This window comes from Bubalus bubalis, chromosome 20, assembly GCF_019923935.1.
Source record: "Bubalus bubalis isolate 160015118507 breed Murrah chromosome 20, NDDB_SH_1, whole genome shotgun sequence".
Classification (NCBI taxonomy): Eukaryota; Metazoa; Chordata; class Mammalia; order Artiodactyla; family Bovidae; genus Bubalus; species Bubalus bubalis.
The window spans coordinates 48,954,898-48,976,550 of NC_059176.1; the positions used below are offsets into that span (position 1 = coordinate 48,954,898).

Genomic DNA, 21,653 nt, shown 5'->3' on the forward strand with positions numbered 1-21,653 from the left:
AAGAACCATCTGAAATCATCAGTGGGAACACTAAACTGAGCTCACACAGGGCTAGGAATAATGCCTGTTTCCACCAGCAAGAACAGAAAACCTCATTATCTACAAACACCAGGTAGAGTACTCAGGAGAATCTAGCCAAGCAGTGGGAAAAATTAGTCCTATTCAAATACTGTTCTGGTATTGCCCAACGAAACTTGGAAGTCAGAAGATCAAACTTAATGAAGTAACTTGACTACAAATATTTATAGGAATACAAATATGAAACCAAGCCCAGATAAAACTAAGTTCCCTTACTGAGTTTGTGATTAATCTCTCTACCGAAAACTTTACTCCCTTGCCTCTCTCCTTTGACTTCACTCCATTTCTTCTGCCCTCTGGCCTCAATCCTGAACACTAGTCAACCAGAATCAGATGACTAAGACTGCAGTTGTCCATAATATCGTAAATGTACTAAGACTGCCGTTACAGACATCACCATTAACGTACAAACTCAGGTTGTTTCTCCAGGGCAAGATTAAGCTCTTAGAGCCCCAAGTCATGGACTACCTGGCCAGAGAATCACGAACTGGGTCATCCATAGCTCCCAAAACTATGACTAAGACATGTCACAGAAATGTCACAAGACAACAATAATCCCAATTTCTTTGTTTTTCCACTTTGAAATATCCCTAACCCAAAAACCAAGAAGGAGTGGATCCAAGACTCATTTCCCACTCCCTTGCTTGGTGCCCTGCAATAAACCCTTCAGTTCAGTTCAGTTCAGTCGCTCAGTCGTGTCCGACTCTCTGCGACCCCATGAATCGCAGCACGCCAGGCCTCCCTGTCCATCACCAACTCCCGGAATTCATTCAGACACATGTCCATCGAGTCAGTGATGCCATCCAGCCATCTCATCTTCTGTCGTCCCCTTCTCCTCCTGCCCCTAATCCCTCCCAGCATCAGAGTCTTTTCCAATGAGTCAACTCTTCGCATGAGGTAGCTAAAGTACTGGAGTTTCAGCTTTAGCATCATTCCTTCCAAAGAAACCCCAGGGCTGATCTCCTTCAGAATGGACTGGTTGGATCTCCTTGCAGTTGAAGGGACTCTCAAGAGTCTTCTTCAACACCACAGTTCAAAAGCATCAATTCTTCAGCGCTCAGCCTTCTTCACAGTCCAACTCTCACATCCATACATGACCACCAGAAAAACCATAGCCTTGACTAGACGGACCTTTGTTGGCAAAGTTGTCTCTGCTTTTCTTTGCTGTAAACACTTGCTGTCAGAATTTGGCTTTCTGTGTCATGGACACATGAGCCCTTGCTCAGTTACAAAAATAATCAGCATCCAATGGAGTAAAATTCACAATGTCTAAGATCCAATTAAAAAATGACTGTGGTATATCTACATTATGGGATACTACTGCTGCTGCTAAGTCACTTCAGTCATGTCCAACTCTGTGTGACCCCATAGACAGCAGCCCACCAGGCTCCCCCGTCCCTGGGATTCTCCAGGCAAGAACACTGGTTGCCATTTCCTTCTCCAATGTATGAAAGTGAAAAGCGAAAGTGAAGTCGCTCAGTCGTGTCCGACTCTTTGGGACCCCATGGACTACAGCCTACCAGGCTCTTCTGCCCATGAGATTTTCCAGGCAAGAGTACTGGAGTGGGGTGCCATCGCCTTCTCTGTTACGGGATACTGCTGCTGCTGCTGCTAAGTCACTTCAGTCGTGTCCGACTCTGTGCGACCCCATAGATGGCAGCCCACCAGGTTCCCCCGTCCCTGGGATTCTCCAGGCAAGAACACTGGAGTGGGTTGCCATTTCCTTCTCCAATGCATTACTACTCAGTAATAAAAATCAAAAAACTACTGATAAACACAAAAACATGGATGAACCTCAAAGGCAATATGCTGAATGAAAGAAACCAGTCTAAAAACCTATGTGCAGTGACTCCATCTATAAGGCATTCTTGAAAATCAAAACAAATAATGGGGATCAGAACAGTAGTTGTCAGGAGTTGTAGGTGGGGGATGATGTTATTTTAAAAAGAAGAGCATGAAGGAATTTTGGGGATAGTGAGACTCTTTCATTCAGATTGTAAAGAGCTCTGCAGAGACAATATGATTATCTATAGAGAAAAGCTGATGGAATCTTTTAAAAAAAATTTTACTAGAGCTAATAAAGTTAGCAAGGTTGCAGAATAAAAGTTCAATATACAAAAATCTACTCTATTTCTATATAATGACAACAAACAATCAAAAATTAAAATTAAAAATGCTATTGATAATAGTATAAAAACATGAAATATTTAGGGTTAAATCTGACAAAAGATGTACAAGACCTGTACCCTGACAGCTATAAAATACCACTGAGTGTGTATGTGTTAGTCGCTCAGTCATGTCTGACTCTTTGCGACCCCATGGACTGTAGCCAGCCCAGCTCCTCTATTCATGGAGTTCTCCAGGCAAGAATACTGAAGTGGGTAACCATTCTCTTCTCTAGGGGATTTTCCTGACCCAGGGATCGAACCCAGGTCTCCTGCATTGCAGGCAGATTCTTAACTGTCTGAGCCGCCAGGGAAGTCCGTAAAATATCACTGAAAGAAGACCTAAATAAATGGAGAGAGACAGATCTTATTCATGGGCTGGAAGACAATGTTTTTAGGGTGTCAATTCTCCCCAAATTGATTTATAAAAAATTAAAATAATCCCTATGATAACCCCTGTTGGCATTATTTTTTAGAAATTAAGAAGTTGATGTTACATTTCATATGGAAATGCAAAGTACCTAAAATAGCCAAAATTACTTAGAAAAAGAAAGAATTAGAAAATTAACATTACCTACTTCAAGACTTAAAAAGCCACAGTAATCAAGGCAGTATGATATTGGCACTTTAAAAAAAAGACAAAAAGACAACAAATAACAAGTGTTGGTGAGGATGTGCAGAAAAGGGAACCCTCATACACTGCTGGTGGGAATATAAATTAGTGAGGTCATTACAGAAAATAGTATGGAAGTTCCTCAAAAAAATAAAAGTAGAATTACCATTGTTGTTGTTGTTTGGTTGCTAAGTCGAGTCTGACTCTGCAACACCACAGACTGCAGAACTACACAGAAAAGATCTTAATGACCTGGATAATCAGGATGGTGAGGTCACTCATACAGAGCCAGACATCCTGGAAGTCAAGCGGGTCTTAGGAAGCATTACTAGGAACAAAGCTAGTAGAGGTGATGCAATTCTAGCTGAGCTATTTAAAATCCTGAAAGATGATGTTGTTAAAGTGCTGCACTCAATATGTCTGCAAATTTTGAAAACTCAACAGTGGCCAAAGGACTGGAAAAGGTCAGTTTTCAGTCCAATCCCATAGAACTAACATATGATCCAGCAATTCCACTTTGGGGCATTTTTCCAAAGAAAACAAACAAACAAAAAAACTATTTTGAAAAGATATGTGTATCCCTAGGTTCATTGCAGCATAATTCACAATAGCCAAAATATGGAAACAACCTAAGCATCCTATCGATAGATGAATGGAAAAAGAAGATGTGATATAGATAATGGAATATTATTCTGCTGTAAAAAAGGATAAAACCTTGCATTTGCAACAACATGGATAGACCTAGGGGCTTCTCTGGTAGCTCAGTCAGTAAAGAATCTGCCTGCAGTGCAGGAGACTCGGGTTCAATCCCTGGGTCAGGAAGATACCCTGGAGAAGGAAATGGCAACCCACTCTAGGATCCTTGCCTGGAAAATCCCATGGACAGAGGAGCCTGGTGGGTTGTAGTCCATGGGGTTGCAAAGAGTTGGGCACGACTGAGTGACTAACACTAGACCTAAAGTGAACTATGCTAAGTGAAATAAGTCAGACAAGAAAGACAAGTACCATATGATTTCACTTATATGTGGAATCTAAAAAAATAACACAGGGACTTCCCTGGTGATCCAGGGGCTAAAACTCCATGCTCCCAATGCAGGGGGCCTAGGTTTGATCCCTGGTCAGGGAACTAGAGCCCAGATGCCACAACTAAGAGTTTACACTCTGCAGCTAAGACCCGGTGCAGCCAAACAAATTAAATTAAAAATACTTAAAAAAATACAAGTGAACAAACAAAACAAAATAGTCACAGATACAGAAAACAAACAGATGGCTGCCAGAAGCAGTAGGGGATGGAGAGATATGTAAAATAGGTCAGGGAGGTGGAGAGGTAGCAAAAAAAAAAGACAAATATATCAATGAAACTAGAGAAGACAGAATTAGATTCACACATATATGGACAGTTTATTTTTGACAAAGATAATTCAGTGAAGAAAGTACAATCCTTTCAATAAATAATGTTGCATCAGTTAAATATCCATATGGGGAAAAAAGAACTCTGATCCATACCTTGCACTATATACAAAAATTAATTCAAAGTAGTTGTTGTTTAGTCATTAAGTCGTGTCCGACTCTTTTGCAACTCCAAGGACTATAGCCTGCCAGGTTGCTCTGTCCGTTGGATTTCCCAGGCAAGAATTCAAAGTAGACCATAGGCCTAAATGTAAAACTAACTATAAAACTTCTAGAAGAAAACATAGGGAAAAACCTATGCAATCTTCAGTTAGACAAAGATTTCTTAGCTATGACATTAAAGCACACACTCCATAAGAACAAACTGATAATTTATACCTTTCAAAAACAAACTTATGCTCCTCAAAAGACATTTAAGAAAATAAAAGGTAGCCCAAAGACTAGGAGAAAATATTTGTAGGCAAAATGTTTGTATTCAAAATATTTTGAAAATTCTTAAAACTCAATAATAAGAAAATGATACATTTTTTTCAAATGGGCAAAAGATTTGCATCAACACTTAACAAAAGAAGATATACAGATGGCAAACAGGCATATTAAAGATGTCTTCATGGTTAATCATTAGGGAAATGCAAATTATAATTACAGTGAGACAGTACTACCCATGTATTAGAATGCCTGAAGTTAGAAAGATAGACTTAACAAATGTTGTTGACGATGAGGAAAACTGGAACTCTTCCAGTTGCTGCTGGGAAAGTAAAACACTACAGTTTAGAAAACAGTTTAGCATTTTCTTAAAAAGTTAAATTTACATCTACCACAATATCCATTCATTCTACTCCTAGGTGTGAAATAAGGGAACTGAAATCATATGTCCATACATAGATTTGTAAATGAACATTCATTACAGTTTCACTTCCAGGAGCCCCAAACTGAAAGCAACCTAAATGTTTATCAACAGGTGGACAAACTCCTACACATTCACATCCCATTCACATCAGTGGGAACAAGAAATAGTAGAGCCTCTTTGGAAAACAGCTTGGCAGTTTCTTACAAAATTGAAAACACACTAACAGGATTCAGCAATGCCATCTCTACATATGTATGCAAGAAAAATTAAAGTGTTTCATATGAAAATCTGTACTTAAATATTTATAACAGCTCTATTTATAACTGCCTCCAACTGGAAACAATGCAAATGTACTTCAGTGGATAAAGAGACAATAAACTATAGCACATCCATACAATGGAATACTACTCAGTGATTAAAAATTTACAAACTACTGATAAAGACAACATGGGTAAAACTCAAATGCATTATGCTAAGTGAAAGAAATCAAATAGAAAAGCTACATACTGGACTTTCTTGGTCCAGAGATTAACACTCTGCACTTCCAATGCAGGGGCATGGGTTCGATCCCTGATTTTGGATGTACCACACGCTTCACATTGTGGCCTTAAAAAAAAAAATAAAGGCTACATACTGAATGATTCAATTTATGATACTGTGGAAAAGGCAGAATTGTAGGTATAGCAAAACAAACTATACAAATCTGTGTTTAGCAGCACTCTATGCTCATCTCTATCATCTGACATATCACTGCGCTGTACTTTCTTCTTTTCTTGTATCCCTCATTAACTCTATTGCCATAGGCCTAGAGCTTAGCACAGTGGGTGGTACAGTTCAGTTGCTTCGGGGCCAGGTTCTCACATCCTGCCCAGCTGTCATCCCTGAGGAAGCCAGGCATCCAACGCAACTAGCTTTCAGGCTCCTCAGGCCGCCCAAATGGGGAGGCCAGGTCTCACAGACTGTGAGCCAGACAGACGGCCACTGCTAGAGGGTCACAGAGACAGGGATGGGGGAGAGGTTCACTGCTCCTCCATGGGCCAAGGCTAGTGGAGGGCCTTGGTGAGGGCTCTGGAGCCCTCAGGACATAGTCCCCAATCTGTTCCCTGGGCCTTCCAGCTCACCCACTAGCACAAGGCGGTAAGCTGGAGGGCCTCCAAGAGAAAGCCTGAATCTGCCTCTTACCTCACTCTCCACCTGATAACCACCACAGCACCAACCCCTGACTCAATCTCTTCTCCAATGGTCCCTCTTGACAGTTACCAGTGGGCAAGGCCCACTGCAGTGCTGACCAATAGCTGGGCAGGAACACTAACTGTGGCTCATTGACAGTTGGTTACTTGTGGGCAAGGCCCACTGAAGCACCCACCAATGGCTGAGCAAGACCTGTTGCCTAATAACAGGGTACAGAGTAAATGAGGCACAGCAATTGGAAAATGAGTGCCTCAAGGCTGTATATTGTTACCCTGTTTATTTAACTTATATTCAGAGTACATCATGCGAAATGCCCGGCTGGATGAAGCACAAGTTGGAATCAAGATTTCCGGGAAAAATATCAATAACCTCAGATATGCAGATGACACCACCCTTATGGCAGAAAGTGAAGAATTAAAGAGCCTCTTGATGAAAGTGAAAGAGGAGCATGAAAAAGCTGGCTTAAAACTCAACAATCACAAAATGAAGATCACGGCATCTGGTCCCATCACTTCATGGCAAATAGACTGGAGAAACAATGGAAACAGTGAGAAACTTTATTTTCTTGGGCTCCAAAATCACTGAGGATGGTGACTGCAGCCATGAAATTAAGGACTGCAGGTCCTTGGAAGAAAAGCTATGACCAACCTAGACAGCATATTAAAAAGCAGGGACATTATTTTGCCAACAAAATCCGTCTAGTCAAAGCTATGGTTTTTCCAGTAGTCATGTATGGATGTGAGAGCTGGACCATAAAGAAAGCTGAGCATCGAAGAATTGATGCTTTTGAACTGTGGTGTTGGAGAAGACTCTTGAGAGTCCCTTGGACAGCAAGGAGATCCAACCAGTCCATTCTGAAGGAGATCAGTCCTGAATATTCATTGGAAGGACTGATGCTGAAGCTGAAACTCTAATACTTTGGCCACCTGATGTGAAGAACTGACTCATTGGAAAAGACCCTGATGCTGGGAAAGACTGAAGGCCAGAGGAGAAAGGGATGACAGAGAATGAGATGGTTGGATGGGATCACTGACTTGATGGACATGAGATTGAACAAGCTCCAGGAGTTGGTGATGGACAGGGAAGCCTGGTGTGCTGCAGTCCATGGCGTCACAAAGCTTTGGACACGACTGTGTGACTGAACTGAGCTGAACTGAAGGTCTGTGCTCATCCTGCTCTGTTACATCTGGGAAAGAACTAGAGATCAGCTTTCTCCACAGTGCCATATTCTAGCTGGGTTTCCAGGTACTCCAAGGAGTCCAAGAATCCTGAACGTGAAACTGGTCTTCTAGATCATTATGATGGTATGTTGTCAAGGTAGGAGAAAAGAACATGTCTTATACAACAATTGTTACCTTGATTTAAAATTTAAATATTTAAACATGGTTTGTGGGGTTCTATTTGTACCTTTACCCAGGGCCTACAAATGTGAGGGGCAGACCTGATCATGGGAATAAAGTTTAAAAAAATTGACGCCCTTACTTTGTGACAATAAGTGAGTAGTAAGTTGCTCAGTCGTGTCCAGCTCTTTGTGACCCCACGGACTATACAGTCCATGGAATTCTCCAGGCCAGAATACTGGAGTGGGTAGCTGTTCCCTTCTCCAGGGGATCTTCCCAACCCAGGGACTGAACCCAGGTCTCCTGCATTGCAGGCAGATTGTTTACTAGTTGAACCACAAGGTAAGTCCAAGAATACTGGAGAATTCTATAAAATTACTGTTTATGGAAGAGTGGGGCTTCATGTCTTCAAGCCTCAAAAAGGAAAGTTCAGTGGTGTAGTTTTATTGTAATCTTTTAGCCCCCACTTCCTTCATATTAACCCTTTTTCAGAATTCCCTCATGGAGCAATCTTCTTTCAGTGTTCATTCAATAATCCTAACAGAAAATTCTCTCACTCTACCTAGCTCTCATGCTAAAATACACCCCATGAATCGGCTTATCTCTGCTCTAACCATTTTCTTCCCCAGATCTGGAACTGGTGTTGCTCAAGGGAAAACAGAGGTACAGAGCTGGGAAATGATTAGGCACCTCAGTCCCCAAGCAAAAAGTTCAGGGAAACCTCCTTTCGGGACTCCGCTGTGGAGGGCCCTGGGTACCCGGGATCTGCGGGGAGGCGCAGGGCGTCCTAAGGACGCCTGAGGTTGGGGAGACAGGTCCCCTCAGATCCCCCGCTCGGAGATCCTAGAGATAGAGGGGAGTCCTGGGACATGTGAGGAGCCGCGGCACCCGGATCAGAAGCCGATATTTCTCTCACCTGGACCAGCAGCGTGGCGTCTCCGTAGTAACCACAACTTCCGGTCCCAACCGGACGTCCACTAAGTCCTCTTTGGCAGGTGTACACGCCCCCGTGGGGGCGGGGAGACTTGGTCCCTCGGGTGTGGAGAAACTGACGCTCCCGCGGGGAACAGTCGGCCGCCCCTGAGGACTAGTGACAGAGCCCGGTGTGACGCGTGTCCTTGGGCTGGGTGCCATGGACGCCTTCATCCGCTTCACCAACCAGACCCAGGGCCGGGACCGACTCTTCAGGTGAGTTAGGTGCCCGCGGCCTCTACCCCTTCCCGGGTCCCCTCACTCGGGTCGACTGTTCCCAGTTCTCCACACCCGGAGAGGGCGGTAGTAGCCGAGTGGACGAAACCGGGAAAGCCGCTGCCGGCTCCCGGCGGTAGCGTGGCCCGGGAGCCCCTCCTCACCCCAGCTTCAGTGAGGTTGGGCCGAACACATTTCCCTTCCCGTCCGGTCCCGCGCCTCCAGGCCGCCGGCTGCGGTAAACCAGCAGACGAACCCTCCTCTCCTGACCCCAGGAAGAGTGGGTTTTCTCCGCTCAGTATTCCTCCAAGGAATTATTTCAGACAAACTCGGGGTTGACATCTGAGCACTTGTTAGTATCTTGAAAAGCTCCATGAAATACTTATGGAGAGGAACTGTGTTTGTCATCCGTATCCCAGCGAGATACCGCCTGTGAAATAGTTTTGTGAACCGTAAAATGCAGTGTGGAGAGCCTCAGAACTGGCCACCCTTCCGAGGGACACGCCGTGCTGCTGAAAATATTAGAGATTGTGGCTTTAATACTATCTCCTAACGTTTTTTTAGGGATTTGGTTGAGTCGTGCTTAATAAAAAGAAATTAGTCACAATTGCAGTTTTATTTAACAGGTTTTTCTTCTTCTGAGTGTACAATGCTGATACATACAGATGAATAGTAACCCCAACAATTATGAGACTTTTGGAACCGGGCTTTATGCCAGATGTTTCCTCAGTGTTACAACTAACACTCAGTGTTACAACCCACTTTCTCAGTGTTAAAACCCACTTAACTGTCAACACAGCCCTATTAGGTTAAATTCTTGAAATCATTCCCATTTCACAGAAATGGGGAAACTGAAGCAGAAGAAGTTTAATAGGGACTAAGTGACTGAACTGAGAGATTTAAAACCACACAGTTGACTTCAGAACCCAGTTCTTTAACCATCAAGCCATACTATCTTTCTAACTAATTTGGTAGATTTTCAAAATGGTCACATTATATACAAACTTCATTAAAATAGAAGCCTCCAGTTCCAGTGTGCTTAGAATATACTCTGCAAATTTTATCAGTGAGGTTGGTTAATAAATAATTGCTTAGTATATACTTATCATATGTACTTAGTATATACTTATCTCAAGATCTGAGATTTCTAGTATTCATTTCCTAATCCCCTTGGTGGTCTACAGCTTTTGTGAATACACTGGCATTCAGAAAATAATGTCTTGGTTTTGGACGCATTCCTATTATTAGGCCAGATCTGAGAAAAAGGGATTCATTGACCTGACCAACTTGAGCCCTTTAGCCAGGAAACATACTTACAAGAGAAAGAGAGATTGTTTATTACTTCAGGCATAGTAACACATTCAACATTTTAATTGAGAATAATATTTATAGCACAAGGGGATTCAGGTGCAGTTACAGGAGAGTAGGAAACAGGCATCTACCTACTTTATTTACTAGAAGCCAAATGCATTTAGATGTTTGGTTATATGATATAAAATATTTCATTTGTTATGTTTCTGTCAGTAAGGCATTGCTGTTTGTACTCACCACAGTAATCACTTTATTGAATATTGAGTATTATTAAACAGGAGTCTGTATTTTATATAAGATGCTAATTAGTTTGAAAGACAAATCTATACTTATTTATGTGTTGTTCTGTATTTGGTTCTTTTATAAAAAGCTAAACAGTATGCCAGTGGTGGACTTTTCATTGGTTCTGGTTTGAGTGTGTGACCTGTCACATTAAGTATTTGGTAAAAATTTCCTTTTAGAAATCTGAAAATCTTTTAGAAATTTACACTGGAGAAAATAAAGAATATGGATCTTTGCAGACTTAACGTGAGGTAGACTTTTCTGCAGTTTACTCTTTTGACTATATCCATTTGTCTGTGCCAGCAACGGGCGTTCTGAGAAACTGTTCACTCTATTTTTGCAGATTTCTCTTTCATTACCTTTGTGTTGCATTTTCATCACATGTTCTACCCTTTGGCCCTGTGAAATGAGTGTTGCAGAATTTTGCTCTTGTGAGAGCTGCTGCGTGAGAAATTATCTTGGAAACTTTGTTTTCGGCAAGACATGTTTCTCTTTCCCTTACTTCCTGAATCACATTTTATTTGGCTTGTAAATCATTCTCCTCATTTTTCTTTTCCATTTCAGAGCCACTCAGTACACATGCATGTTGCTTAGATATTTGTTAGAGCCTAAAGCTGACAATGAGAAGGTTGTAATGAAGCTCAAGAAACTGGAATCCAGTGTGAGCACTGGCCGTAAATGTAAGTACCCTGTCCCTTGAGGGACAGTGGCTCCTGGTTTAGAATCCTCAGACCTTGTAATTCACAAAAATACTTCCTAGGTCATGAATTTCTAGTCAGTCAAGCGTACTGATGAAGATCACTAGTAAGGCTGCCCTCGTGGAATGATAGGCCTTAAAGACGGAACATTTTGCTGCAGACGGTTCACAAACACTCTCCTATGTTAACATTTGGTGCGGCGTCTTGTCTTTCCGCTTCATCGTAACCAGTGGGACATACAGTATGTTAGTTCTCCTTTAGTTCTTTAGTTCTCCTTTAGTTCTTAGAATCACAAAATGTTCTGGCAATCTCCAACATGAACTTCTGGCTCCTGGGAGCCCTGAGAGAATACAGTAGCTATATCCTTGATCCCCTTCCCTTTTTCTTTTTCTTGAGGGATTGCTAGAGGAAATGGATGGATACTTTTTCTTAAGTCATTTGTGGGGTTGTTTTCATGTAAAAGGCAAAAAAGCAGTCAGTGTTTTGTACTCATTTAATTCATTTTGAGTATCTGCTTCATGTAGGTATAGTTCTGAGCTTTATGGAAGAACTAAAATCACATGGTCTAATGATATAAGATTTAGTACCAAATATGTTGGTTGAGAAAAAGAAAGGTGTTTTGAGGAGGTGGAACTTGAGGTGTGGCGAGAGAGAGAAGGATTAGGAGAGCATTCCTGAAGGGTAGTTTCGTCTAGTGGAGGCTCAGGACTGCTCTGAGCAAACCATTGTGTTGGAAGATCAATGAGGAAACTAGTTTGATGAGCAGAAGACTTACTTTGTCACGCAGAGGGATGGGAAGGAGCTCTTCTGGGTGGACTGGAAAGCCAAGATTAGAAGTTCTCCCTCATTGGAATGTTGGGGCTCAAAGGCCCTTTAAAAATCACTGGTCTTTGAAGTTTAGAAAGGACTTACCCAAGGTCACTAAGCTACTTAGTGCAACAGCTAGAACTGGAAACCTGGATTATTCATTACATACTTTGTGTTATTTTTGATAAAACAATACCAAACGTTTTTCTGAGCTCAGGATAGCTACTTCTGAGAATTTACTGAGTCTAAGATATATTCATGTATGGAAAATACTTCTTTTGTATCCTCCATAATGTTTCAGATTGTAATATATACAAATATTTATTGATTGGTGCATCACTGATCGAGTTATGTGCTCTGATAAAGGAAAAGGCCTGGCAATGGTTGATTTAATTGAAGTAGGCGTCACATATGACAGTATTATTAGTTGTGCTACCCACTAAATCCTGTTATCTCTACTTTGGCTTTTTGACAGTAGGGAGCCATAGGGGCTTTGGACCAGAGAAATTGCAGGATGATATTTTGTTAAGTCACTAAGTTGTGTCCAACTGTTTGTAACCTCATGGACTATAGCCCTCAAGGCTCCTCTGTCCATGGGATTTCCCAGGCAAGAATACTGGCATAGGTTGCCATTTCCTTCTCCAGGGGATCTTCCCAATCCAGGGATTAAACCCACGTCTCCTGCACTGGCAGGTGGATTCTTTACTGCTGAACCACCAAGGAAAGTGTTTTTTTAAAAAAGCAGTCTTTTAACTGGAAAGTCTTTTAACTGGAAAGTAAAGTGTAAGGCCGGAGAAGGCAATGGCACCCCACTCCAGTTATCTTGCCTGGAGAATCCCATGGATGGAGGAGCCTGGTAGGCTACAGTCCATGGGGTCGCTAAGAGTCGGACACAACTGAGCGACTTCCCTTTCACTTTTCACTTTCATGCATTGGAGAAGGAAATGGCAACCCACTCCAATGTTCTTGCCTGGAGAATCCCAGGGACTGGGGAACCTGGTGGGCTGCCGTCTCTGGGGTCGCACAGAGTCGGACACGACTGATGCGACTTAGCAGCAGCAGCAGCAAAATGTAAGGCATCAGACTCTCCAAAAGAATGTTGTATTCTGGAGTTCATGTTACCGCAGTACCTTCCTTCTAAAGAAGTATAGCTGGTAATATGCAAATTGTAACAACCCACACTTACGATTGACCTGGCCTAAAGTATGTTGTCATTTGTTAATGTGGCCATTCAAATGGAGTCAGTAAGTTTAAAGGGTCACTTTTTTTTTGCCTTCCAGGATCATCTTAGGTGTCCTTAACCTACTGTAAAGTGCTTTTCCTTTCCTGAGCAAAGACTGAGCCACAGATGACAGTCAGTTGTTAAAAAAAGCAGTGCTGACCTCTCACCCTGATACAGGGCTTCTGCCTGTAAAATCCTGTTACATCTGATTAAATAACCATTAATTCTTGTGGTTCTTCTTGCAGGGTTCAGACTAGGCAATGTGGTGCATGCTCTCCAGGCGACACAGCAGAGCGTTCGTGCCACTGACCTGGTGCCCCGCGTATGCCTAACATTAGCCAGCTTGAACCGTGTGATTTATTTCATCTGTGACACCGTCCTCTTTGTGAGGAGTACAGGGCTCGCCTCTGGTGTTAACAAAGAGAAATGGCGAAGGTGGGCTGCCCGCTATTACTACTATTCTCTTCTGCTGAGTCTGGTCAGAGATCTGTACGAAGTTTCCCTGCAGATGAAACAGGTTGCACACGACAGGGCAAAGAGGGAGAAGTCATCATCCCAGGATACCCTCGGGTACAGTGTGGCTGACGAAGAGACGGAGTGGCTCCAGTCCCTTCTTCTTCTCTTATTCCAGTCTCTGAAGAGGCATCCTCCCTTGTTTCTGGACACAGTGAAGAACTTCTGTGACATCCTGAACCCCTTGGACCAATTGGGGATCTATAAGTCCAATCCTGGCATCATAGGCCTCGGAGGCCTCGTGTCCTCTGTAGCAGGCATCATCACTGTGGCGTATCCGCAGATGAAACTGAAGACCCAGTGACATGGTTTCAGGCTGAAGACAAGTATCTGCTTTGAAGACAAGCTGTAAGTGAAATGGACATCTGTACTAGGCACAGCCGTGTCATACTGTGCTTGAGGACTTATTCACATGAACATTTAGTGACTGTGACATGAACAGAGGTGGGGCCAAGGATGGTGAAGGGGAGAGCTTGAAGATTTATATGTTTTCTAGAATGCGGGAGTGACTTCTAAATTTCTGTGTATTTTTCCTTCATCTCACATTTATTGAGCATCTCTTATGTGCATATTAGGAACTCAGTGTTTGCTAAGTGAATAAAAATTGAAAGAGAAAAATTGAAAAGATCTAAACTAATAAGTGGACACTAATATATAGTGACTGCAATTCGGGAGACCTGGGTTTGACCCCTGGGTAGGGACGATCCCTGGAGGAGGGCATGGTAACCCACTCTAGTATTCTTGCCTGGAGAATCCCATGGACAGAGGAGCCTGATGGGCTACAGTCCATGGGGTCGCACAGAGTTGGACATGACTGAGTCCGTGTGCCTGGCTACTTTTGCACAACTCCAGTAGGTCTGATGCACAGCCCCCTCTCAGATCTAGTAGAGGCCCCTGATCCGGTCACTTATCCCACTTCCTCCATAGCTGTCAGTGCCAGGATGGAGCAGACCTGGCCTTCTAGCCTCTTAACTTACCTTTCACATCACTGCACTCCTGTCCTTCCTCTGTTCAGGAGTAAAATCAGAAATGCATCAGGTGTCTTTATGGTTTAAATTGTGTCTTTAGGTAATGCACTGAGGAAAAACAAATAAAAAGCAGATAGAAAGGACATGAAGTAAAAATAATGTGGAAAGTCACAGTTGGTGCCTGTGGGTCAGCTTGTGACAGATGAGGAGACTGAGGTTAAAACTGAGGACAGGGACTTCCCTAGTGGTCCATGACTGGGACTCTGTGCTCCCAATGCAGGGAGTCCAGGGTTCAATTCCTGGTCGGGGAACTAGATCCCACATGCTGCAATTAAAGATCCTACATGCCACAACTAAGACCTAGCACAGCCAAAAAAAAAAACCAAAAAAAACCAAAAAAAAAAAAAAAACCAAAACTGAGGCCAGACCTCGTTTCTCTGATTCCCAATCCAGTTCTCTTTCCATGTGTCATTGTCTTCCTGATTGGGTAGAAGTGTGAGACTCTCCAGAATCCCATACAAAAAGCATTTTTTTTTTTTTAGGACATTTGTTGGCCAGTGGTTTATATTCTGTTCTACAGATATCTAGATCCACCAACTGGATTGTTTTTTTTAAAGCCATATAACAGTATGGGCATTTATACATTAATTTTCATTGAAATTTATGAAGTTAAGAAACTTCATGAATACTATAAAGTAGAGGGATCATAACATTCTGTAAGTCAGACTTCATATTTGTGGAGTGGTTGGGAAAAGTGGAAAAGGGCAGTGAGCTATGAGTGAGGAAGACACCAGAATACTGAGTGGATGCCACTTGCTCATGCAGGGTGTTGGGTTCTTTCTTGTGATTGCGGATCCTCTTAATTTGAGGCAAGTGAGGTAGAGAAATAGGGTAGCATCAGATAAGAGGCCAGTGTCAGCCTTACCAGTAAAGCCATCACATTTATCTGAAGAGCAATGAGAAATGTACACTCAGTAAATTTTCCATAAATGTGATTGAGATTCTTAAAAAATAGATTCAGGTACTTGGCTGTCTGAGTAGCCAATCAAGATACAGGATTTGGAATGGGGAGGGAGGAGGGAGGAGGGTTCAGAATGGGGAACACATGTATACCTGTGGCGGATTCATTTTTATATTTGGCAAAACTAATACAGTTATGTAAAGTTTAAAAATAAAATAAAATTTAAATTAAAAAAAAAAAGATACAGGATTTGACAAAGAACATTTTGGGAATTTTAAGAGAAATGAAAACTGCTAGATTGGGGCAAATAAAAAAATATTAACTATAATTACTTTGTCCACATCTTCTACTGTAATAAATTATGTCTAATAAATCTGTAGACAAAATTTACTCATGTATCTGTGAATGTGTTCTGGAAATGGACAAGAGTTAAAGGTGGTCCTAAGATAAGCAGTCTACATAGTCGATAGAGTGAGTTCTGGTAAAATAAGCTCTTGGCTGGAAGGTCCAAGTGCAGGAGAAGGATGAAGAAAGATTTAAGTATAGAACATCCTGGTTGAAAGAGACCTCTAAGACAATCTTGTCCAGACTACTGAGGGTCCCATATATTATCCTCGTCAGTGGTGTTTTCTTCTGCCTGGAAAAGCTTGACTCTCTAATGGCATTTTAACAGTGTGTCCATCTTGGTAGTTTTGTCCTCTGCAAGTTAGAGTGGGTGATGGGGAGCTTGGGAAAAGCCACCTCCTCTAGAATTTGTGAAAACCTTAATGGTACCTCCATCCCTGTGCACTTTTCTCCTTTCTAACTAACCATCCTCACCTTCAATCCACCATATTCATTGAGGAGGGATTCTAAAAACCAAAGATATTTTTTTCTCCTCCAGTTTTACTGAGATATAATTGACACAGTACTGTATAAGGTGTACAGCATAATGATTTGACTTACATACATCAGGAAATGATCACCACAGTAAGCTTAGTGAATATCCATCATCTCATATAGATAAAATTAAATAAAAAAATTTTTCCTTACATTTAGAACCCTTAGGGTTTACTCACTAAAGAACTTCCATAAATAACATACAACAGTGTTAATTATATTTATCATGTTGTGCATACATCCCTAGTACTTATTTGTCTTATAACTGGAAGTTTGTACTTTTTGACTGCCTTCTTCCAGTTACCCCTCTCCCCATCTCCTGCCTCTGATAACCACAAATCTGATTTCTTTTTCTACGAGTTTGGTTTTGAAGTAAAAGTGACCTACAGCACAGTGTTGTTTCCTGGTACAGAACATAGTAATTTGATATTTCTACACATTTCAAAATGATCACCACAATAAATCTAGTTATCTGTCACCAGACAAAGGTATTATATATTTATTGATTAAATTTTCCACATTGTACATTCCATACCTGTGACACATTTGTTTTATAACTGTAAGAAGTTTGTTAATCTCCCTCACCTATTTGCTCTTTTACCCCATACCCTTATCTCAAATGGTAAGTATTCTTAATAACTGTATTTCTGTTTTTTCTTTTTAAAAAAATTGAAGTATAGCTGGTTTACAATAATGTTAGTTTCAGGCGTACAACAAAGTGAATCAGTGATACATATGTATTATTTTCCATTATAGGTTATTATAAGATATTGAATATAGTTCTCTGTGCTATGCAAAAAATCCTTATTTATGTGTTTTATGTATAGTAGTTTGTTAATCCCATACTCCTAATTTATCCCTACCCCGGTTCCCCTTTGCTAACAATAAGTTTGATTTCTATGTCTGTGAGTCTGTTTCTCTTTTGTATATAAATTCGTTTGTATTATTTTTTAGATTCCATATGTGTGTGCATGCTAAGTCACTTCAATCATGTCCGACTTTGGACTCTATGGACTGTAGCCTGCCAGGCTCCTCTGTCCAAGGGATTCTTCAGGCAAGAATACGGAGTGGGTTGCTGTGCCCTCCAGGGGATCCTCTCAACCCAGGGATTGAACCCACATCATTTATGTCTCCTGCATTAGCAGGCAGGTTCTTTACCACTAAGTGATACCATATAATATTTGTCCAAAGACATTTCTTAGATGTATAGAATAGCACATTCACAGCTGAACATTGTTGCCTAGAATTTGTTTATTCAACAACAAATGTTTGAGTGCCGTGCTTAGATCTGGGATCCATTTGTATACCGGATGACCAGGGTCCCTGTGCTCATGGGGTAGTTGGACAGGGTTGGGGGCAGGGCATATAGGGATGGGGAATAAAAGGAAATAACTATGTCCTTTAAGCTGCTGCTGGAAAGTGGACTCTTCCCATGGGACTCTGTTAGACCCTTTTCACCACTTCTCACTTCTCACCCACATCCTGGATGCCCAGCTGACACGGCCAAAGAGCCAGCTTTGTCAACAGAGCTTTCAGCCACAGAGCCCTGTACTCCCTCTGGCCCAAAGCCATGACTTCAAAGTCTTAACACTGCCCTTTGGCCCAGGTTGCTCTCTTGACACATAGATAATTTGACCTGAACATTGAAGTGAGGTGAAGGCAGAGGCCACTTCTTTAGGTACTTCCTTTTCTCTCTATTACTGTCTTATATTTTCAAAGCCCAGGTTGGATCAATAAGTATTAAATGTATCACATATTTTAAATTTTTTAGTAATTTTTATTGGAATGTAGTTGCTTTGCAATGCTGTATTTGTTTCTTGCTGTACAGCAAAGTGAATCAGTTATACATATACATATATCCACTCATTTTTAGATTTTCTTTCTATTTAGATCACCACAGAGCACTGAGTTTCCTGTGCTAAACTGTAGGCTCTCATTATTTACTTATTTTATACATTGTATCAATTATAAATATATGTCAGTCCCAATCTCCCAACTCATTTTACCCCCCTCCCTCTTTGATAACCATAAGTTTCTTCTCTACATTTGTGACTCTATACATATTTTTGCTTTGCAGACAAGTTCATCTCTACTATTTTTCTAGATTCCACATATAAATGATATTATACAATGTTTTTCTCTTTCTGACATAACTCTACTTTGTATGATAGCCTCTAGGTCTACCTACATCTCTGCAAATGTCATTTCTTTTTATGGCTGTGTAATATTCCATTATATATATATGTACCACATCTTTTTTATCCTTTCCTCTATGTACTTTTACCTTGCTTTTGTGTCCTGGCTACTGTAAATAGTCCTTCAGTGAACAGGGTGTGTGAATCCTTTAGAATTATGGTTTTCTCTAGATATATGCTTAGAAGTGGGGCTTCTGGGTCATATGGTAGTTCTATTTTTAGTTTTTTAAAGGAACTGCCATACTGTTCTCCATAATTATTATACAGTTTACATTCCCACTGACAGTACAAGAGGGTTCCCTTTTCTCCACACTCTCTCCAGCATTTATTGTTTATAGCCTGTTTGATGATGGCCATTCTAACTGATGTGAGGTGATATCTCATTGTAGTTTTGATTTGCATTTCTCTAATAATTAGCAATGTTGAGAATCTTTTCAGATGTTTGTTGGCCATTTCTATCTCTTCTTTAGAGAAATGTCTATTTAGGTCTTCCACCCGTTTTTTGATTGGGTTATTTGTTTGTTTTTGATATTGAGCTGCATGAGCTATTTGTGTGTTTTGGAGATTAATCCCTTGTTAGTTGCTTCATTTACAAATATTTTCTCCCATTCTGAGAGTTGTCATTTCGTTTTGTTTAGGGTTTGCTTTGCTGTGTAAAAGCTTTTAAGCTTAGGTCCCATTTTTTAATTTTTGTTTTTATTTTCATTATTCTAAGCAGTGGATTGAAAGAGATCTTGCTGTGATTTATATCAGAGAATATTCTGCATATATTTTCCTCTAAGAGTTTTATAGTACCTAGCCTTACATTTAGGTCTTTAATCTATTTTGTTTTTGTGTATGGTGTTAGGGAATGTTCTGATTTCATTTTTGTACATGTAACTGTCCAGTTTTTGCAGTACCACTTATTGAAGAGACTATCTTTTCTTCACTGTATATTCTTGCCTCCCTTGTCATAGGAAATGCTCAAAATTCTCCAAGCCAGGCTTCAACAGTATGTGAACCATGAAATTCCAGGTGTTCAAGCTGGATTTATTTATTTTTATTTTTTTTAATTTTATTTTTAAACTTTACATAATTGTATTAGTTTTGAGGCAGAGGAACCAGAGATCAAATTGCCAACATCCACTGGAACATTGAAAAAGCAAGAGAGTTCCAGAAAAATATCTGCCTCATTGACTATACCTTTGACTGTGTGGATCACAACAAACTGTGGAAAATTCTTCAAGAGATGGGAATACCAGACCACCTGATCTGCCTCCTGAGAAATCTGTATGCAGGTCAAGAAGCAACAGTTAGAACTAGATATGGAACAACAGACTGGTTCCAAATAGGGAAAGGAGTATTTCAAGGCTGTATATTGTCACCCTGCTTATTTAACTTGTATGCAGAGTACATCATGGGAAACGCTGGACTGGAAGAAGCACAAACTGGAATCAAGATTGCCAGGAGAAATATCAATAACCTCAGATATGCAGATGACACCACCCTTATGGCAGAAAGTGAAGAGCAACTAAAGAGCCTCTTGATGAAAGAGGAGACTGAAAAAGTTGGCTTAAAACTCAACATTCAGAAAAAGATCATGGCATCTGGTCTCATCACTTCATGGCAAATAGATGTGTAAACAGTAAGAGACTATATTTTTTTGATTTTTTTGATCCAAAATCACTGCAGATGGTGACTGCAGCCATGAAATTAAGACACTTGCTCCTTGGAAGAAAAGTTATGACCAACCTAGACAGCATATTAAAAAGCAGAGGCATTACTTTGCCAACAAAGGTCCATCTAGTCAAAGGTATGGTTTTCCCAGTAGTCATGTATGGATGTAAGAGTCGGACTTTAAAAAGAAAGCTGAGCATCAAAGAATTGATGCTTTTGAACTGTGGTGTTGGAGAAGACTCTTGAGAGTCCCTTGAACTGCAAGGAGATCCAACCAATCCATCCTAAAGGAAATCAGTCCTGAATATTTGTTGGAAGACTGATGCTGAAGCTGAAATTCCAATATTTTGGCCACCTGATGCAAAGAATGGAGTCATTTGAAAAGAGCCTGATGCTGGGAAAAATTGAAGGCAGGAGGAGAGGGGATGACAGAGGATGAGATGGTTGGATGGCATCGCTGACTCAATGGACATGAGTTTGAGTAAACTCCAGGACTTGGTGATGGACAGGGAGGCCTGACATGCTTCAGTCCATGGGGCTGCAAAGAGTTGGACATGACTGAGCAACTGAACTGAACTGAGGTGGTCATAGGTGCAGGTACATGGGTTTATCACTGGACTTCTATCTTGTTTCCTGATCTGATCTATATTTCTGGTTTTGTGCCTGTACCATACTGTTCTGATTACTGTAACTTTTCAGTATAGTCTGAAGTCAGGGTGCCTCATTCCTGCAGCTCTGTTCTTCTTTCTCAACATTGCTTTTACTATTCAGGGTCTTCTGTGTTTCCATACAAAGTGTAAAATGTTTTGTTCTAATTCTGTGAAAAATGCCCTTGGTAATCTGATAGGGATTGCACTGAATTTGTAGATTGCTTTGGGTAGTATAGTAATTTTCACAATATTGATTCTGTCAATCCAAGAACATGGTATAGCTTTCCATTTGTGTCGTCTTTTATTTTTTTCATCAGTATCCTATAGTTTTGCCTCCTTGGGTATTTTTTTTTTTTGATGTCATGGTAAATGAGATTGTTTCTGTAATCTATATTTCTGGTCTTTCATTGTTAGTGTATAGAATTGCAAGAAATTTTTATGTGTTAATTTTGTATCTTTCAACTTTACCAGATTCACTGATGAGCTCTAGTAGTTTTATGGCAGCATCTTTAGGATTTCTTAGGTATCGTATCATGTCATCTGCAAACAGACAGTTTTACTTCTTTTCCAATTTGGATTCCTTTTGTTTGGAATCTTTTGGATTCCTTTTGTTTCTTTTTCTTCTCTGATAGCCATAGCTAGAACTTCCAAAACTGTGTTGAATAAAAGTGTCTAG

At 40.9% G+C, this 21,653-nt stretch overlaps 2 protein-coding genes across 10 annotated transcripts in view; one reads left to right on the forward strand and one right to left on the reverse strand.

Moving 5' to 3' along the window:
* The window catches only part of WDR93 (WD repeat domain 93), a 54,048-nt gene extending 45,351 nt beyond the window's left edge, over positions 1 to 8,697 (reverse strand). For 8 of the 9 annotated variants that reach the window (XM_006058211.4, XM_044932764.2, XM_044932765.1 and 5 more), the window contains exon 1: positions 8,564 to 8,697. The gene's annotated coding sequence lies outside the window, so the exon portion shown is untranslated. Of the gene's footprint in view, positions 1 to 6,298; positions 6,321 to 8,563 lie in introns of those variants that run through there. The other variant, XM_044932763.2, reaches the window with a different exon arrangement.
* On the forward strand, positions 8,694 to 14,293 carry PEX11A (peroxisomal biogenesis factor 11 alpha). Its single transcript, XM_006058209.3, has 3 exons — positions 8,694 to 8,835; positions 10,993 to 11,108; positions 13,401 to 14,293. The coding sequence occupies exons 1-3, from the start codon at positions 8,780 to 8,782 to the stop codon at positions 13,970 to 13,972; spliced, it is 744 nt and encodes a 247-aa protein (XP_006058271.1). The 5' UTR covers positions 8,694 to 8,779; the 3' UTR covers positions 13,973 to 14,293.
* The last annotated feature ends 7,360 nt before the right edge of the window (positions 14,294 to 21,653 follow it).